The 16,797-nt window shown below is 38.8% G+C and overlaps 1 protein-coding gene across 1 annotated transcript; it reads right to left on the bottom strand.

Annotated features, from left to right (window-relative positions):
- Positions 1–241: 241 nt before the first annotated feature.
- On the bottom strand, positions 242–7,604 carry gpr182.L (G protein-coupled receptor 182 L homeolog). Its single transcript, NM_001086553.1, is given in 2 exon segments — positions 242–3,607; positions 7,540–7,604. A coding segment is annotated over 1 exon segment (1,092 nt). The 5' UTR covers positions 3,600–3,607; positions 7,540–7,604; the 3' UTR covers positions 242–2,507.
- Between the last annotated feature and the right edge of the window lie 9,193 nt (positions 7,605–16,797).

Genomic DNA, 16,797 nt, shown 5'->3' with positions numbered 1-16,797 from the left:
GCAAATCTTTTTGTCCCTCTTTCTATTTTCAAAATGTTGGGAGGTATGCAACATTTCCTTACATTAACTTAGCTTTAAACTGGCAACTTCACTAAAATGGCCCAAAGACAGGAAGACATTGCTATTCAAATGCTGTCTGTAAGAGTACATAGATAAATGTAGTTTAAAGGGGTTGTTCACCTTTAGATTAAATCACTGATGTAGAGAGTTATATTCTGAAAGAATTTGCAATTGGTTTTCATTTTTTATTATTTATGGGTTTTGAGAAGTAATGTGAGGGCCAGGCCAAAACAAACGTGTTAGCCGGGTTCGGGCCGACTCCTGCACAATATCGCGGGTGGAGCTCTTCTCCTGCTCTCCCCACCAGCGCCAAAATATATAGACTTGCACCCGCTCCTGCGCCGCCCCTTTTATGACGTCATTGCGGGCCGGGCGCGGATTGTGAGGTGGGTGCTTTAGGGTCTGGTGTGGGTCAAGAAATCCTCGACCCGCACATAACTAATTTTGAGTTATTTTGTTTTTTATTCAGCAGCTCTCCAGTTTGCTACTGCAGCAATCTGGTTGCTATGATCCAAATTACCATAACAACCATTCATTGTTATGAAACTGGAATATGAGTAGGAGTGGGCCTGAATAGAAAGATGGGTAATAAAAAGTACCAATAACAATACATTTGTAGCCTTACAGAGCATTTCATTTTTTAGATGGGGTCAGTGACCCCCATTTGAAAGCTGGAAAAGTCAGAAGAAGAAATAATTCAAAACTAAAAATACAAAGTAAAGGTCAATTGAAAAGTTTCTTAGAATAAGCCATTCTATAACACACTAAAAGTTAACTTAAAGGTGAACTACCCCCTTAATATGTAAAAGATATGTACTGTATATTCGGCACACAGCATAAGTAATATACAGTATGTCACATATGAGGGTGAGGCATTTTTTTGATTCCCTTCATAGTGGTTAGATTCACAGTTCTCTGTAGTGTCCAGTATGCAGGTATAATACATTTAGGAGAGATGAGCAGATCCACAGCACATGAGTAGCCTTGCTTTATCAGAATAGTTAACTTTGTCCATTATAGTGTAGAGTTCACATTCACAGCTCCACTTTTCCATGCTAAATAAAAAAAAAAAAAAAAATCTTCATCCACCTTGGCCTGGACTGGCCATCTGGAGGTCCTGTAGATGGTAAAGGTGCCAATTTCTTAATGGTCTGTCCGCCTATTGTTTTTATAAGTCGCTGACTGATAATGAACCCAAAGGGGCACATTTACTTAGTTCGAATGAAGGATTAGAATGAAAAATAATTAGAATTTCGAAGTTTTTTTTTTGGTTACTTCGACCTTCGACTATGACTTCAAATTGAACAATTCAAACTAAAAATCGTTCAACCATTCGATAGTCGAAGTACTGTCTCTTTAAAAAAAACTTCGACTACCTACTTCGCCACCTAAAACCTACCGAGCACCAATGTTAGTCTTTTGGGACCTTCCCCATAGGCTTTCTAAGCAATTTATGATCGAAGGAAAATCATTCGATCGATGGATTAAAATCCTTCGATTCGAAGGATTTAATCGTTCGATCGAACGTTTTTTCCTTCGATCGTTAGATCGAAGTAAATGCGGTAAATCCTTCGACTTCGATATTCGAAGTTGAAGGATTTAACTTCGATGGTTGAATATTGAGGGTTAATAAACCCTCGATATTCGACCCATAGTAAATTCGACCCATAGTAAATGTGCCCCAAAGTATTTCGCATCGGACTGCAGGGAAACCTATTTGGATGAACACTTCAGTTTTTTTCATATAAAAGCTTAAACAATCTGTAGTGGCTTGATATATTACTAACAAAAAATATATAATATACAGGTAATATCACAGATACGCTAATATATAATATTTGACAATTATCAACATACTTTAAAAAAATAAGCAATTTTGTTTTTCACTCCCTGCATTTCTACATTTACATGAAAAAGTATTTTGACTTAACTGCATAGTAAAAGGGTCATATAAGCTTTGAGCCTTTGCACTTACTGGAGAAAAGGTTTAGATTCATTGTTCATTGCAATTAATAAAACAAAAAATAGCAGGGCAACCAGTATAAAAGAGGTACACAAGGGTAATTCCAACTTTATGTTAATTAGCCTATACATTTGGCTCTTAGCCTAATAAGCAAAGGAGGGTGCTTGAGGATTGCTTCCAGGCATTGTTGAACTACAAAACCCATTGAAAATGTTGGAAATTGTAAAGCCATTTCCTCTTTCCATAGCATGATGTCATTGACCTGGTTTAGGAGGATGTGCTTTATTTATCCAGATAACAGGATTCAATGTATTGTTTCTAGAAATTGTGGTTAATGTGTCATATACGTGTATTAAGAGATAGAGCCCCAGTATGGTGGATTATATAACTGGTAAACGACAAATAACCTGTTGCAATTATAATTATTCTGTCTTCCAGGATGTGCTGTTCATGGTATAGGGAGTGGGTGCATATGATTGGTTTGTTAAGCTCCCTCCTTGGTAATTACTATGGAATGGTCAGTGGTGGAAGTGGAATGCTCTGCTTTCCCATCACCGGTTATTTTTTCCTTGGGAATATACTTAACCACCGCATTTATGAACTTGCCTTTGAAGTCCTTGCTGAAGAAGTTGTAGAGGATTGGGTTTACCACACAGTGGAGCAATGAGATGCATTGAATCACTTCATAGAAAAAATAGAGAATATGGACCAGCTGGCAGTGAAGGAAAATGTGGCTCCCATGCAGTGTTAATACAAACAATGTCACGTGGTATGGAAGCCAACTGAACAGGAACGTCAATATATAGGCGTAGATAAGGCAACAGTGCTTGCGGCTTTCTGGTCTTCCAGAACAACGAATGTAATAGGCAGTCATTAGGTTAAAAACAAGGATTATAGAGAAGGGAATCAGAAACCCTATAATAACAGTCAGTAGACTCACTGCTATAGCCCATTCATCATAGGACTCAAGTGGTGCCATGAAAACACAGACAGGTTCTACTAGATCTATCAGCTTCATATGAACCACCTCTGGTAAAGGGAAAATACCAGCTAGTACCCAGATCCCAATACAAAGAGCCCGACGTATCCTTTGTTGATTTTGCCTCCAGAAAACGGATGAGGACACTAGAGTCAAGTAACGGTCGACACTTAAAGCCATCAAGAAGTAAATGCTGCTGTACATGTTGGCGAAATAGAAGTAGTGAGTAAACTTGCACAGGAACCCACCCCACAGCCAAGTGTATTCCAGCATGGTTTCTAACATCCAAAAAGGTAAGGTAAACACCACTCCAAGGTCTGCAACTGCCATGTTGAAAATATAGAGATTGATGGAACTCTTGCTTCTTTGCGACTGCCAGTTGACCCATAATACAAGGAGGTTTCCAGCCAAACCCACAACAAATATAACGAGATAAAGTATGAACACGAAGGCCTGCTTTACATTTTCATTTAAATCAACATCACATTTTGAAAATGTATGATTGAGAAAATACTCAAGGTCTGTCCAGTTGTGGATGTAATCATAGTTGTCTTCATAGTTATGCTCATCTTTGTGCATGCCAAATTCTTCAGCCATTTCCAAAGCTAAAAGGGAAAAATATCATATCATTATTCTTATGCCACAAGTTTCCTTCTTCCCTCTTAAAAACAATAGGTGAAATGTAATAACAGGTGCCAAGTTTACGCCATGACTAGTAACTCATAGTAACTCAATTAGCAGGTAGCATCAACTGCTCTCCGGAAGCAAATATCTGCTGCTATGGATTAATAGACCTGGAGCAAACGTTGTACCCGTTAATACATTGCCCCAAAAAGTGGAACATAAAGGGCTAACCAGTGTCGGACTGGCCCACCGGGATACCAGGAAAACTCCCGGTGGGCCCAGGTGTCAGTGCGCCCTCCTTTTCTAACCAATTAGCCTATTTCATAGTCCTTCCCTATTTATGGGAAAAAATGCTTAATAATGGACGTATATAGTAAGTAGATATAAAAGACTAGGAGAATAAAGAGGTTGAGCGAGGAGAGGAGGAATGGTGGGCCCCAGGCATCCCAGTCTGACACTGGGGCTAACATTAACAACATTGCTATAAACAGTATATTCCTTTGAACATTATTGCTTTATGTGACATTATGAAGCATGTATACTGCAGGGATAAGTACTTTTAAGGGTCATCATAGATTTAGAGAACAGTGGGCCAGATTGAATTTTGATGAGAAAACGTATCTCCTAATTCAATTCTAAATTTCCCCATAGACTTCAGTTGAGTTTTCATAAGATAAATCATCAGATTTATAAGAAATAGACTATTTTTAGCATACAGTACAGGTATGGGATCTGTTATCCAGAAATCTGTTATCCAGAAAGCTCAAAATTACAGGAAGGCCATGTCCCATAAACTCCATATTATCGAAATAATCCAATTTTTTTAAATGATTCCTTTTTCTCTGTAATAATAAAACAGTACCTTGTACTCGATCCCAACTAAGATATAATTAATCCTTATTGGAAGCAAAACCATCCTATTGGGTTTATTTAATGTTTACTTGATTTTCTAGTAGACTTATGTATGAAGATCCCCAAAATTCTGAATAACAGGTCCTGTACCTGTTCCTATAAATGTCTTAAATCTGTACCAAGTTAATAACTAGGGAAAATTCCATGGGAATGCGGGAAAAAAAGATTTCAATAAGAAGTTTTGAATAGTTGCACCTGTTTTAGATAAGATAAAACAGAAATATGTGACTCTTGTAGCAGCATTTAACAACCTTAACAAATATTTGTTTCAGGAATCAGAAATTCCACTCAGGACAGACTTTCTCACAATTAAATTTACATCATTCAACCCTATTAATATTGTAAAATATTTTTGTGTGTTCCCGAAAGTGTGCATAAAAACAGGTTGCAAAGTAAGAGGACATTTCTACAATAAGCAGTCAGACATGAATGGTGTATATGGTTTAGTATGGGATGATGGGAGAGATAAGAGAGTGTTTATCTGCTGAAATAATACTTTGTGCATGAGAATAAACCAGTTATAGGCTGCATGATGGATATCATAATATGGAAATGTAGTTTTGGTCCCATAAACAAATGGAAGGTGGAAAACGGAAAGCTTGGGGGACGTATTTGTATTTTAATAAGAAATTATTAAAGAAGTAACTTTTGAGGGATAGAGTTAGTAAAAGGAAATATGCAGTGAGTTGTTGTATGAATGTGAATATAGTACAAAATTTGAATGTATGAGAAATGCGATGCTTAGAAAATGGTTGCACAGTTGCCCCCAGCAGACACCAAAACACAGGATAGAACAGGCAAACAAAACACTTAAAGGGATCCTGCCATCAGAAAACATATTTTTTTCAAAACACATCAGTTAATAGTGCTACCCCAGCAGAATTCTGCACTGAAATCCATTTCTCAAAAGAGCAAACAGATTTTTTTATATTCAATTTTGAAATCTGACATTGGGCTAGACATATTGTCAATTTCCCAGCTGCCCCCAGTCATGTGACTTGTGCCTGCACTTTAGGAGAGAAATGCTTTCTGGCAGGCTGCTGTTTTTCCTTCTCAATGTAACTGAATGTGTCTCAGTGGGACCATGGGTTTTTACTATTGAGTGTTGTTCTTAGATCTACCAGGCAGCTGTTATCTTGTGTTAGGGAGCTGCTATCTGGTTACCTTCCCATTGTTCTTTTGTTTGGCTGCTGGGGGGGGGAGGGAAGGGAGTGATATCACTCCGACTTGCAGTACAGCAGTAAAGAGTGATTGAAGTTTATCAGAGCACAAATCACATGACTTGGGGCAGCTGAGAAATTGACAATATGTCTAGCCCCATGTCAGATTCCAAAATTGAATATAAAAAAATCTGTTTGCTCTTTTGAGAAATGGATTCAGTGCAGAATTCTGCTGGAGCAGCACTATTAACCGATTCATTTTGAAAAAAAATTTTTTCCCATGACAGTATCCCTTTAAATGACTGCAAACCTGAATGTAAAATTCAAGTCAATCAACTCAACCCTTCCGCCAAATGACAAGAGCCTGAGAATTATAAACACGATTCATTGAACCAGGGCAGGAAATGGTCACATACATTTTCTGACATTTTAGTAACAGAATACTTTCACATAGGAACATGTGTTATAATCAGTTCATCCAAACACGCAGTTGTGAACAAACACGGCAGCCTTGATAGGAAAAAATTACTCGCCAAACACATCAAACACCTAGGGGGTTATTTACTAAACTCCGAATGCAGAAAATTTTTTAGTATAAAATCGGAATTTAAAAAAAACCCCACAAATTTCTTGTAATTTATTATACCCCAAGGATGGAAAAATTCCGAATCCGAAAATCCAGCATCTCAGACCTGCCTGTTTTTTCAGATAATATTGTGATAAATTCGAACTTTGATAAATGAGCCTCCCTATGATCACATTTTGGAAATAACATAAAGGGGAATCTCCCTTCTCTTTATATTCATTTTTTCACAACATTCACAATTGTAAAAAAGGGTAACAAGATTTTTATAAAACCCCTCTTTACTTCTAATATATAAATCATTAGATAGCAAGGCATAATGTGCAATAAATAATTGTGTTTTGTACAGTTTAAAACATAATGCCCTCCTGCTGTTCAACGTATAAACAGATGATCTAATAAAATGTACTTATATAGCATTACTACTACACTCATGCGCTGTACACGGAATGTTTCATAAACAGTGAGTCCCCCCAGAGAGAAATAGTGATACTTGATCACATGTTGTAGTGACATAGTAATTTAATCCTTGTTTCCCTAAATCAATGACTTTCAAAGGCACTGAGCAAAACCACCAAAAGGATTTAGACCTGTAGAGAAAATCTTATTTTATACATCTAGAAGAGCAATTTGCAAATGACAAATCAATGCTTGAGTGAAGGGGAATAAAGGGGAAGTGACCTCAATTCTTGCCCAAGGTCACAAGCAGTGGTATAGGGATTAAAGCCAGACTTTATAAATAAGTGGTTACCAAAGGAGCTCATTTAAACCAGATAAGGTGTTGGACCATATCAGCCTTACTTTATATCTCTGGATTGAGGAGCAATCCATGAAAGAAAACCAATTGCCAAAGGGGAAGCTACCACATAATTGGAGGTATTGCAGGAGTCTGACGAAGATCCTATTAATCCCACCACTCTCACACTACTAATAAGGGAGCTAAAGAATGCAATCCTATTTTACAAATAACACAACCAGGGCATGATGTGAGCAAAGAAGTTAAACAATGAAACTGGCATACACACTGCAAGTGATACAATCACATATAATTTCACATATACATACTGTATTGTTAAAAGTCAACTGTTCTTGCAATCTCATAAGCACGATACGTGTTATACATGCTTCCCTTTATCAGACATTAACTCAGAATCACAATAACATGTTTTCCTAAGGTGGCATGTACTGTTTATATCAGAAGTAAAGTCAAACTCATTTTTACTTATTCCGTGAGAATGAAACCTAAATAAGTGCTTACCTGACAATGAGAAAGTGCAAGCTCAATAAAATCACCTAGTCCTGGCTCTGTGCAGAAACTTTTCCTTTCGGCTGTAAATGAGGCTTTTTTTTCTAAAACTTGCTAGTAATGCTTCCATTCAGGAAACGATCCACAATATCCTGATATTCCAAACATTGCTTCTAGGTCTGCATCCCTGGATATCCTCCAATGAAAACACAAACACCTTCTAGGACCCTCCAAGCTACTTAATGAGTCTGTTGCCTTGTCAAGAGGAGATAATAAGAAAAGCAGCTAAAGCAGTGTTAATACCTAGTTTGTTTCTCCTAGGAAACACACTGTGTGAGAGTGACTATTTATTTTCATAGCCTGTACTTTGATACAGAAAGATTAACACAGAATTGTCCAGCTTTGAAGCGAAGTTTCACATACAAGAGAAAAATATAAAATTCAGAATTTCGGCTCTTGAGGTTACAAAGAGCGACTTTTTGCCTCTCATGGCAGCAGTGCCTCTGTATAGTGATCCAAATTACGGAAAGATACCATATCCAGAGTAGCGGATCATAGGTTATATACCTGTACTGGCAGTTTAAACATGGGGAGGCAAATTGAAAGCACAACTGGAATGCAGTGAAATCCTATCTTACCCTTTAGGGCAGAGACACACTGTCAGATTCAGGGAGATTAGTCGCCCGGCGACAAATCTCCTCTTCTTCAGGGCGAGTAATGTCCCCGGACTGCCTTCGGAAAACAAAGCAATCCGAGTGCTATCCCGCCGGCGATTTAAGGTCTAGCCGGTGGGATGGCACTGGGAGCGCTTCGTTTTCGAGCGTCTTCGGAAAACAAAGTGCTCCGAGAGCCATCCCGCTGGCGATTTACATTCTAGCCGGCGGGAAGGCAGGGGAAGGCAGTTCGGGGAGATTAGACGCCCGGAAGAAGAGAAGATTTGTCGCCGGTTGACTAATCCCCCCGAATCTGACTGTGTATCTCTGCCCTTATTGTCAATGAGGCTGCCACATTTTAACTTAAATTAAAAAACTGTAAGTGAAAAATAGCTAGATCTGAATCTGAACTGATCAGCTTTTAGATGCCAGTATGTTTTATTTGCTCTTTCAAGTTTATTTGGAAACTAAAATTCAAATTTGCATCTTTTGCCAAAAAAACATGTTGATGTTGATAAATTTATGATGATAAATTTGCACCTTAAGGGTGGTGGCAGACAGGAAGATTAGTCGCCCATTGACAAATTCCCTCTACTGCAGGCGACTAATCTCCCAGTCTGCCACCTACCTATTGTGTGAGCTGAGAGTTGTTATAGAGAAATACAATTTTTACATTAAATAATTGCACTAATTATAAATGCAGGATTTGGTTCAGAATTCAGCCAGATGCTAGCACTTGTTGCGGGACTGAGCAGTTTAGGGTCTGATTGATCCAGACCTAAAAAGATATTCTATATGACAGCTCTGGACAATGAAATGTGATGATTTTTTTGGTTCACTTAAGCTGCAATTTTTTTTAATTTGAACATGAAAATTAGTGTTAGGCTTTAAAGAGTGGGAACTCCCACTCTGGTAAATGCTAAAAGCAACTTGCACCTAATTTGCATTAAAACCCAAGCCCGGTAGCATCCATTTTGACACATTGGGCACAATTGCGGTGCACACAACTCATAGGGCAACCACAATTATGCTGAAATTATTGGAAAACACTGCATTATTGGTTAAAATTGCACTTTGCTCACTGTACCTGCAATCATAAATGACCCCTATTTCCACTTTTTTTTATATATATATAAGCGCTGTTTTAATATATACATATAGATGAAAATCTTACTTGTGCTGTATTTTTTATTTTTATAAAGGGCATTGGCTTGCCTAGCCAGAAGCCTTGTAAACTATGCATTTTAGGTGAGACTGGGAATTTTGGTTTATGGAAGCTGCAAGGTTGTTCATCTAGAAGGCAGTGACAAGAATGCTGAAACAAATGCATTGCATGAAGTCTGGAGCATTTTCCAAGGATTTTAGCAGGTAGTTTGGGTTATAGCTTGGATTAAATCTATATAACTCAACCCCAACTGCAATGGGTGTCCTCTTTTACCTACCTGGGAATTGAGATTCATAGGGATCCCAGGCAATATTCCGAGTTGAATCTGGCCCCAATACTACGCTCTCTGAAAATGCAACACTGCCACTAACCCTTCCGGGTCGTATTAATATCCTGAAAATGATCTTTTTACCTAAATTCTTATATGCTTTCCATAATGCACCATGTATACTCCCTAGGGTGTGGTTCAAGCAGTTGGATGCCTGTGTCAGGGGGTTCATTTGGGCGGACGAACTAATTAATATGCTACAAGCACCGGTTAAGAAAGGGGGACTGGCCCTTCCCAAATTTACACTTTACTATTACGCCAGTCAGTTGGTATACGCCTGGTGGTGGCTAAAACCTGATCCCAACAATCAAGCTACAGTTCTAGAAGCGGCAGTGGCTACATCCTTTGAGGCCCTAGCCAATCAGTTAATAATCAATGCAATAGGTAAATGAGCTTGATGGAGTTTTTTTTAAGGGTATATTTTTGGGATAAAAATGTTAACTAGTCCTTATTCTCCATATACAATGCAGTTTGGGCTCCAGGGAAACGGAGATTTAATAAAGCCAGGTTTGCAAGTGGGATTTGTTTGCATTAACACCTAAGTAGGATATTATCACCATTTACTGCATAAATATTTTAATTGCCCATACAGAACAATGCACCGAGAGACTAGTAACTACTTAATGTCACAGAGGACCCAAGGTCATCGCTCATGATTAGAGGAAATGATATGTGAGTTCTGTGCAGTAAGAATAATAAAGCTGTGAAATGCCATAATGTTTTTAGCAGATTCATTGAATAGTTTCTCTACGTGATAGTACGCTATTATTTCAGAAGAGCGATATTTAATTACCAATAGGAAACTGTAAGTGGTCTTAGAAACACTTAAGGTCCCAGCTGGTCCTGCAGAATACCATATAGTACATTACATCCATCAATTCATATTTTAATGTACTGGATAAGAGACAGGTTCAAAGGCTTTTTTTGGAGCCTGGTTGGATTCTAACCCATCTGGGACTAATTTTATGTGTTCATTTTATTCTGGATACAGGAAAATGATGCATTTGAAGTGGGGAAGTTGATGATGCAGAGTTTTGTTTAAACTTTTTATTGTAATGTTCTACTGCCTAAAAGAACCATTAGTGTGATAACATGCACAGCTCACGGGGAATATTGCCGAAAACCTACATTTGCCTGCCCATTTATCCTACTATATTACATTTGTTCCTTCCCCCCCTCGCTTCATTTTATTTGTGTTGTTTGTTTCTTTGTATTGTGAACTATATTATTTCTATATTAAATACAGTACATCAATCAATGTTGTAAAGATGATTTGACCTGGGCACAGTTACCATGGGTGCATTAATGACATTGCTCCCATACTGGAACTTCAGTGCCATGTTTGCCATTCTTTACTAATGTCACCACAGTGAGGATACCATGTTTTGGTGCTAAATTCCATTTAAATGGGTTGTTCACCTTTACATTAACTGTTGGTGTGATGAGTAATTCTGAGAAATTTGCAATTGGTTATTATTTGTGGGTTTTTGAGTTATTTAGCTTTTGATTCAGCAGCTCTCCAGTTTGCAATTTCAGTCCAAATTACCCTAGAAACCATGTATTGATTTGAATAAGAGAATATAAATAGAAGAGGGCATGAATAGAAAGACGAATAATAAAAAGTAGTAATAACAATACATTTGTAGCCTTACAGAGCATTTTGTTTTTAAATTGGGTCAGTGACCAGGCTGGAAAGAGTCAGAAGAAGAAGAAGGAGGCAAATGATTCAAAAACTAAAAAAAAAAAAAAACTAAATAATGAAGGGCAATTGAAAAGTTGCCTAGAATTAGCCATTCCATAACATACTAAAAGTTAAAGGGATACAGTCATGGTCAGTTTATAGCGCTGCTCCAGCAGACTTCTGCACTGATATCTGTTTTTCAAAAGAGCAAAAAAAATTTTTTTATATTTCATTTTGAAATATGACATGGGACTAGACATATTATCATTTTCCCAGGTGCCCCCAGTCATGTGACTTGTGCTCAACTCTAGTCACTCTTTACTGCTGTTGTACTGCAAATTTGAGTGATATCACCCTTCCCAGTAGCCTAACAACAGAACACTGGGAAGATAACAAGTTAGCAGCTCCCTAACACAAGATAACAAACAGCTGCCTGGTAGATCTAAGAACAGCACTCAATAATAAAATCCAGATCCCACTTTGACAAATTCAGTTACATTGAGTAGGAGAAACAATAGCCTGCCAGAAAGCAGTTCCATCCTTAAGTTCTGGCTCTTTCTGAAAGCACATGACCAGGCAAAATGACCTGAGATGGCTGCCTACACACCAATATTACAACTAAAAAAATTACACTTATTGGTTCAGGAATTACATTTTATATTGTAGAGTGAATTATTTGCAGTGTAAACAATGTAATTTAGAAATAAAAACTACACCATAAAAATCATGACAGAATCCCTTTAACTTAAAGTTGAACCACCCCTTTAAAGGCCCTGCTCGATTCCTGAGATGGCATGACTTTTGTTTTTACTATGCTAAGTTCTTGATTGTGAGTTATCTGATATTCTGGTTTATTGACTTTTAGCATGTAGCATCTCCTAATCGCTGCCTGCCCATAATCCTTACAGCCATACAAGTTGTCTGTAACTTGGTTCACAAAGCACAAACCTACTATTAGATGAAGTTCTGGTTCCTCCTATCCTGCCAGTAACAGCTATCCATTAGATAGATACATTGAGGTTTCACTGGACTCCCAGTCACAACACAAATAGAGCCTCAAAGTAACCCTGAGGTTTGCAGTTTTTCGGTGTTATGCAGGTGTTATGGGTATTACCTTACTATGGTGATCTGTTAAGTGCTGTTGCTGACATCCTTCTGGAATAACCTACTACTGAATGTTTTTGAAAGGATAGTGGAAATCAATTCTTAATAAGTCCATTTATAACTTAGGCCTTGTTGTTCTTCAGAGTGGCCAGTTTTATGTCATTTTATGTCTTTATTTGTAATGGCTGTGAAATCTACATATGGACAATGAAATCTTTTATACCAACTTTCTCCATCTGTAGGATATGATGGCTGTAATGGAAGGGTGGATGATCATTTTAACCCACTGTTTGATCTATTCAGAATTCAGACTAGGGATGCACCAAATCCTGGATTTGGTACAGGTTTCAGTTAGTTTTCAGCAGGATCTGAATTCAGCCATATCCAAGAGTCTGGCAGAACAGAATCCAAACCCTTAAAATCACGTGACTTTAGGTCACGTGATTAATGGGATGATATTTTTTTCCATTTCCCCATTCTGTTTCCTAATTGGTATATGCAAATTCGAATTAAGATTCAGCTAAATTCCTCTGGAACAATTAGGGGTTCCCAAAAATAGGAGTTTGGTACATATCTAATTCAGACAAGAATGGAATACGAGAGATTGAAACTAAATGATTTTACCTAATGGGTGTAAAGATTAAAATTCTAGGCAAATGTAGTAATTTATCCTAATATAGCCCTCAGAAAACCCTTGCAAATCCCAGAATTAGAATACTGTTTATGCAAGGTTATAAAAATGACACATGAATGGAATAGCTACGGAGAGCTGTTTAGTGATCACATTATATCAGCACCTCCCAACTTTTTCCAGATTGATTATCTCGGTCTGTTGTTCAGTCCAGTATTAATTTCTATACATGTAATACAGAGCTTGCTTATAAGGCCGAGCAGCTGTCAACCAATCAGAAATTCAGTCTGGATGTGCAGATCGAGTGAAACTGCATCTGCTTTTAAAAAAACCTAGATGGATTATGCATGAACTTGGATTAAACTCCTGAAAATGACAGCCCTCCCAAGTTACATTTTTCTTACATATTATTGTAAAAATGAGCCATATTATGCGTTTATGCCTACAGCAGTCCTACATGCTATATGCCCTGATATAGCTTGGCAACAGAATACATAAATACATGACAATAGATCAAGGAAAGATGTCCAGTAAAGGCCACAGCAGACTGATTAGAAGATAGGATGCAAGGGAAAGGGACTGATTGCTGAATTCGTTTGAAGGAAACATAAACTGAAATACAGGGTGTGTGTGTTGGGTATCATTACAAAATGTTCTTTAGCAGAATTAGAGTTGTGAGGGGTCAGGGTGCAAAAGTAAAACTATGAGAGTAAAAAACAATTCCTGGAAGCTCAATTTTTAAGACGAGGTTAAGTGCGAGGAAGGAGAGAGACAGGAAGAAAAAAAATCAATGAGACAAGGAAGCCGCCAGCAAAGATACAATACTTCCTGAAAGGATACAATTTAGCAATGACCCTAAAGAATAACACAATCCTGCTGACTAAGGGGGTTGAAGCATTGATTTTGTACACATGGCTACGCAACCAGGGCCGATATAGTGACCTTGATATTCAGAACCCGTAATAACTCTTTGTCCTCCCATCATTCATAGATCATGAACAGTGATAAAAACTCATTAGAAAAAATCCAACTGGCGTCTGGACACTGAAGATATCTTAAAGAAGAATGCCTATGATTGCATTAAAGGAGAAGGAAAGCTGAAATCACTGGGGGTGCCAAAAGTTACAACTCCCCCCCTGTGATTGTATTCGCTTGCTTACCTGATACCACGGGTTGGAATTCCCGTTGACAAAAAACTGCTCCTGCACCATGGAGTGTGTTGATAATTTTATTGCTATGACCTCGTAATATGGAAAGCAAAACATCGAGATAAGGCTATTTCAAATGGAATGAAATTTATTAAAAGCAGACACAGGAAGGAACTCAGTAAATGAAGAAAACAATTCTGTATAGAGGGGCCTCATCTAGTATCTGCTGACACTCTGAATTCTGTCAGTAACTTACAAAGTGGACTCTCATCACTGGGTGTCATTAATAAGAGAAATAATAAATGGGGGAACATTACCCCTACCTACACCTTTCCTGCCTTGGGCATGTGGTTATTGCAGCGTCAGAATGAAAGGGGTAAATGTTATTAGTGGTGCTTGCGAAGCAAAGCATCACTACTGTTATCTTGCAAACTTATTTTTATTCTTCTTCCGTATGAAAGTTTGGCGCGTAACTAGTCCTGCACCGTTTGTCCTAGACCCATGAATGAGGTGTCAAATCGTGCGGCTTAATCGGGAATGGGGTGGTATGACTTTTCTAATGGGTGGGTGGTTAATTGCCCCTTGCGGGGGCAATTAACCACCCCGAAAAGTCCCATAGATTAACATTGAGGCCAACTTTTGACGGATTCTAGCGCAGAGAGGGAATCTTGTAGAAACGTTAAATTTACCACATTTGAAGAGGTTTGCGACCTGTGTCAGATGATACCCCACACGAGGGTATAAGTTTTACCCCCGGGGCAGGAGAGGTCCCCAAATTTGCCCCATTGACTTATAATGGGGAATTTATCGAATAATTCGTTTGTCGCAGACCCATGAATGAGGTGTCAAACCGTTCAGCTTATTCGGGAATGGGGTGTTGTGACTTTTCTGTCCTATTTTGGGGACCCAAAAAAGTGAGCGGAGCCGCAAACAACCAATCAGATTTTCCCTATTGACTTCAATGAGAAAATGTAAACAGCTGTAATTCTCACAGTAATAAAGCCAGAGCTCCCAAACTTGGCACCGTGGGTCACTGGGTGACTGCAGCCAAAATTTACAAAAAGTGGGCGGAGTCTACAACAGCCAATCAAATTTCAGCCATTCAATTAAATAGGAAAATTTTAAACTGCTGCCGCTCTTAGACGGTTAATGGCAGGGTCCTCAAACTTGGCACAGTTGGTCACTGGGGGACTGGGATTAAAATTAAGAAAAGTGGGTGGAGCCAAAACCAACCAATCAGTAGTGATAGGCGAATTTGCGCCATTTCGCTTCGCCGAAAAATTCGCGAATTTCGCGCGAAATTCGCGAAACGGCGAAAAATTCGCGAAACGGCGCCGGCGTCTCGTTTTTGACGCCGGCGCCCGTTTTTGACGCCGGCGCCCGTTTTTCCGACGCCGGCGCCCGTTTTTGGCGCCGGGGTCCGTTTTTCGAAAAAAAAAATTTTGACGCCGGCGAATTTTTGCCGCGAATTTTCGAAGGCGTTTCGCGAATTTATTCGCTGGCGGCGAAACGCGCAAATTCGCTGCGAATTCGCGCCTGGCGAATAAATTCGCCCATCACTACCAATCAGATTTCTTTGATTGGTTTTAATGGGAAAAATTAAGAAGGCTGCCATTCTCTCAGTATTGATGTCAGGGACCTTGAATATCACAAATGTGGTCGCTGGGGGTTTCCACTTCAAGTTTAGAAAAAGTGGGCGGAGCCACCAACAACCAATCAAATTTCATTCATTGATTTTCAATAGAAAAAAATAGAAATGCTGCCATTTTTACACATTAAATGACAGCATTCCCAAACTTTGGTATGTTAGTCACTGAGTGACTGTGGTTCACAATTAGGAAAAAAAGGGGCGGGGCAACAACAGCCAATCAGATTTGGGCCTGAGTTTTGCCACAGCAAGCACCACTCACATTTTCTTCAGGAAATGTACCTCTCTAGTTAGATTTTATTATTCTTACACTCTGACACATAACCATTTGTCCGTCATTGGAATAGGCTGTAAATGTGGTCATATAAAAATATATTAGTGATCCTCTTCTTCCGCTTCTTCTTTCTACGCTACTCCGGGGCAGACGCATGCATATTAAAGAGAAATAGCTGGCTTTTTTGTTAAAGTTCAGCTTTTCACTGTACTGCGCTTGTGCACCCGCGTGAAGAAAGAATAAGAAGGGAGAGGATCGCTCTGTACCATTCATTAGCTGCTTGCTATAAGTACAATGCATCTACTCTTTTCAGGGTCTTAAGCTCCCCATAGACGCGACGATTCTTCTTGCCGAACGACCGATTTTAGGGAAGCCCGACCGATCCTTCGAAATTATCGTGTGGTTAGTGGGATTCGAACGATCGCACATCTTACAATTTTTCGGCCGACATCTGTCAGGAAATTGATCGGCCAGGTCAAAAAATCTTTGTCGGTCCCAGTGCAATCTATCTATGTTTGCAGGGCCAAGCAGGCAGCTTCCCTTTGTTTTCCTGGCAAATGGTCTTTGTAGTTGATGGTAAATTCGTACGATCGTTCTGAGAAGATCGTAGTCTCACGATCAGGATCTGATCTTTTAAA

Source organism: Xenopus laevis, chromosome 2L, assembly GCF_017654675.1.
Source record: "Xenopus laevis strain J_2021 chromosome 2L, Xenopus_laevis_v10.1, whole genome shotgun sequence".
In the NCBI taxonomy this organism is placed as follows: Eukaryota; Metazoa; Chordata; class Amphibia; order Anura; family Pipidae; genus Xenopus; species Xenopus laevis.
This window is presented reverse-complemented; position numbering and strand designations above follow the sequence as displayed.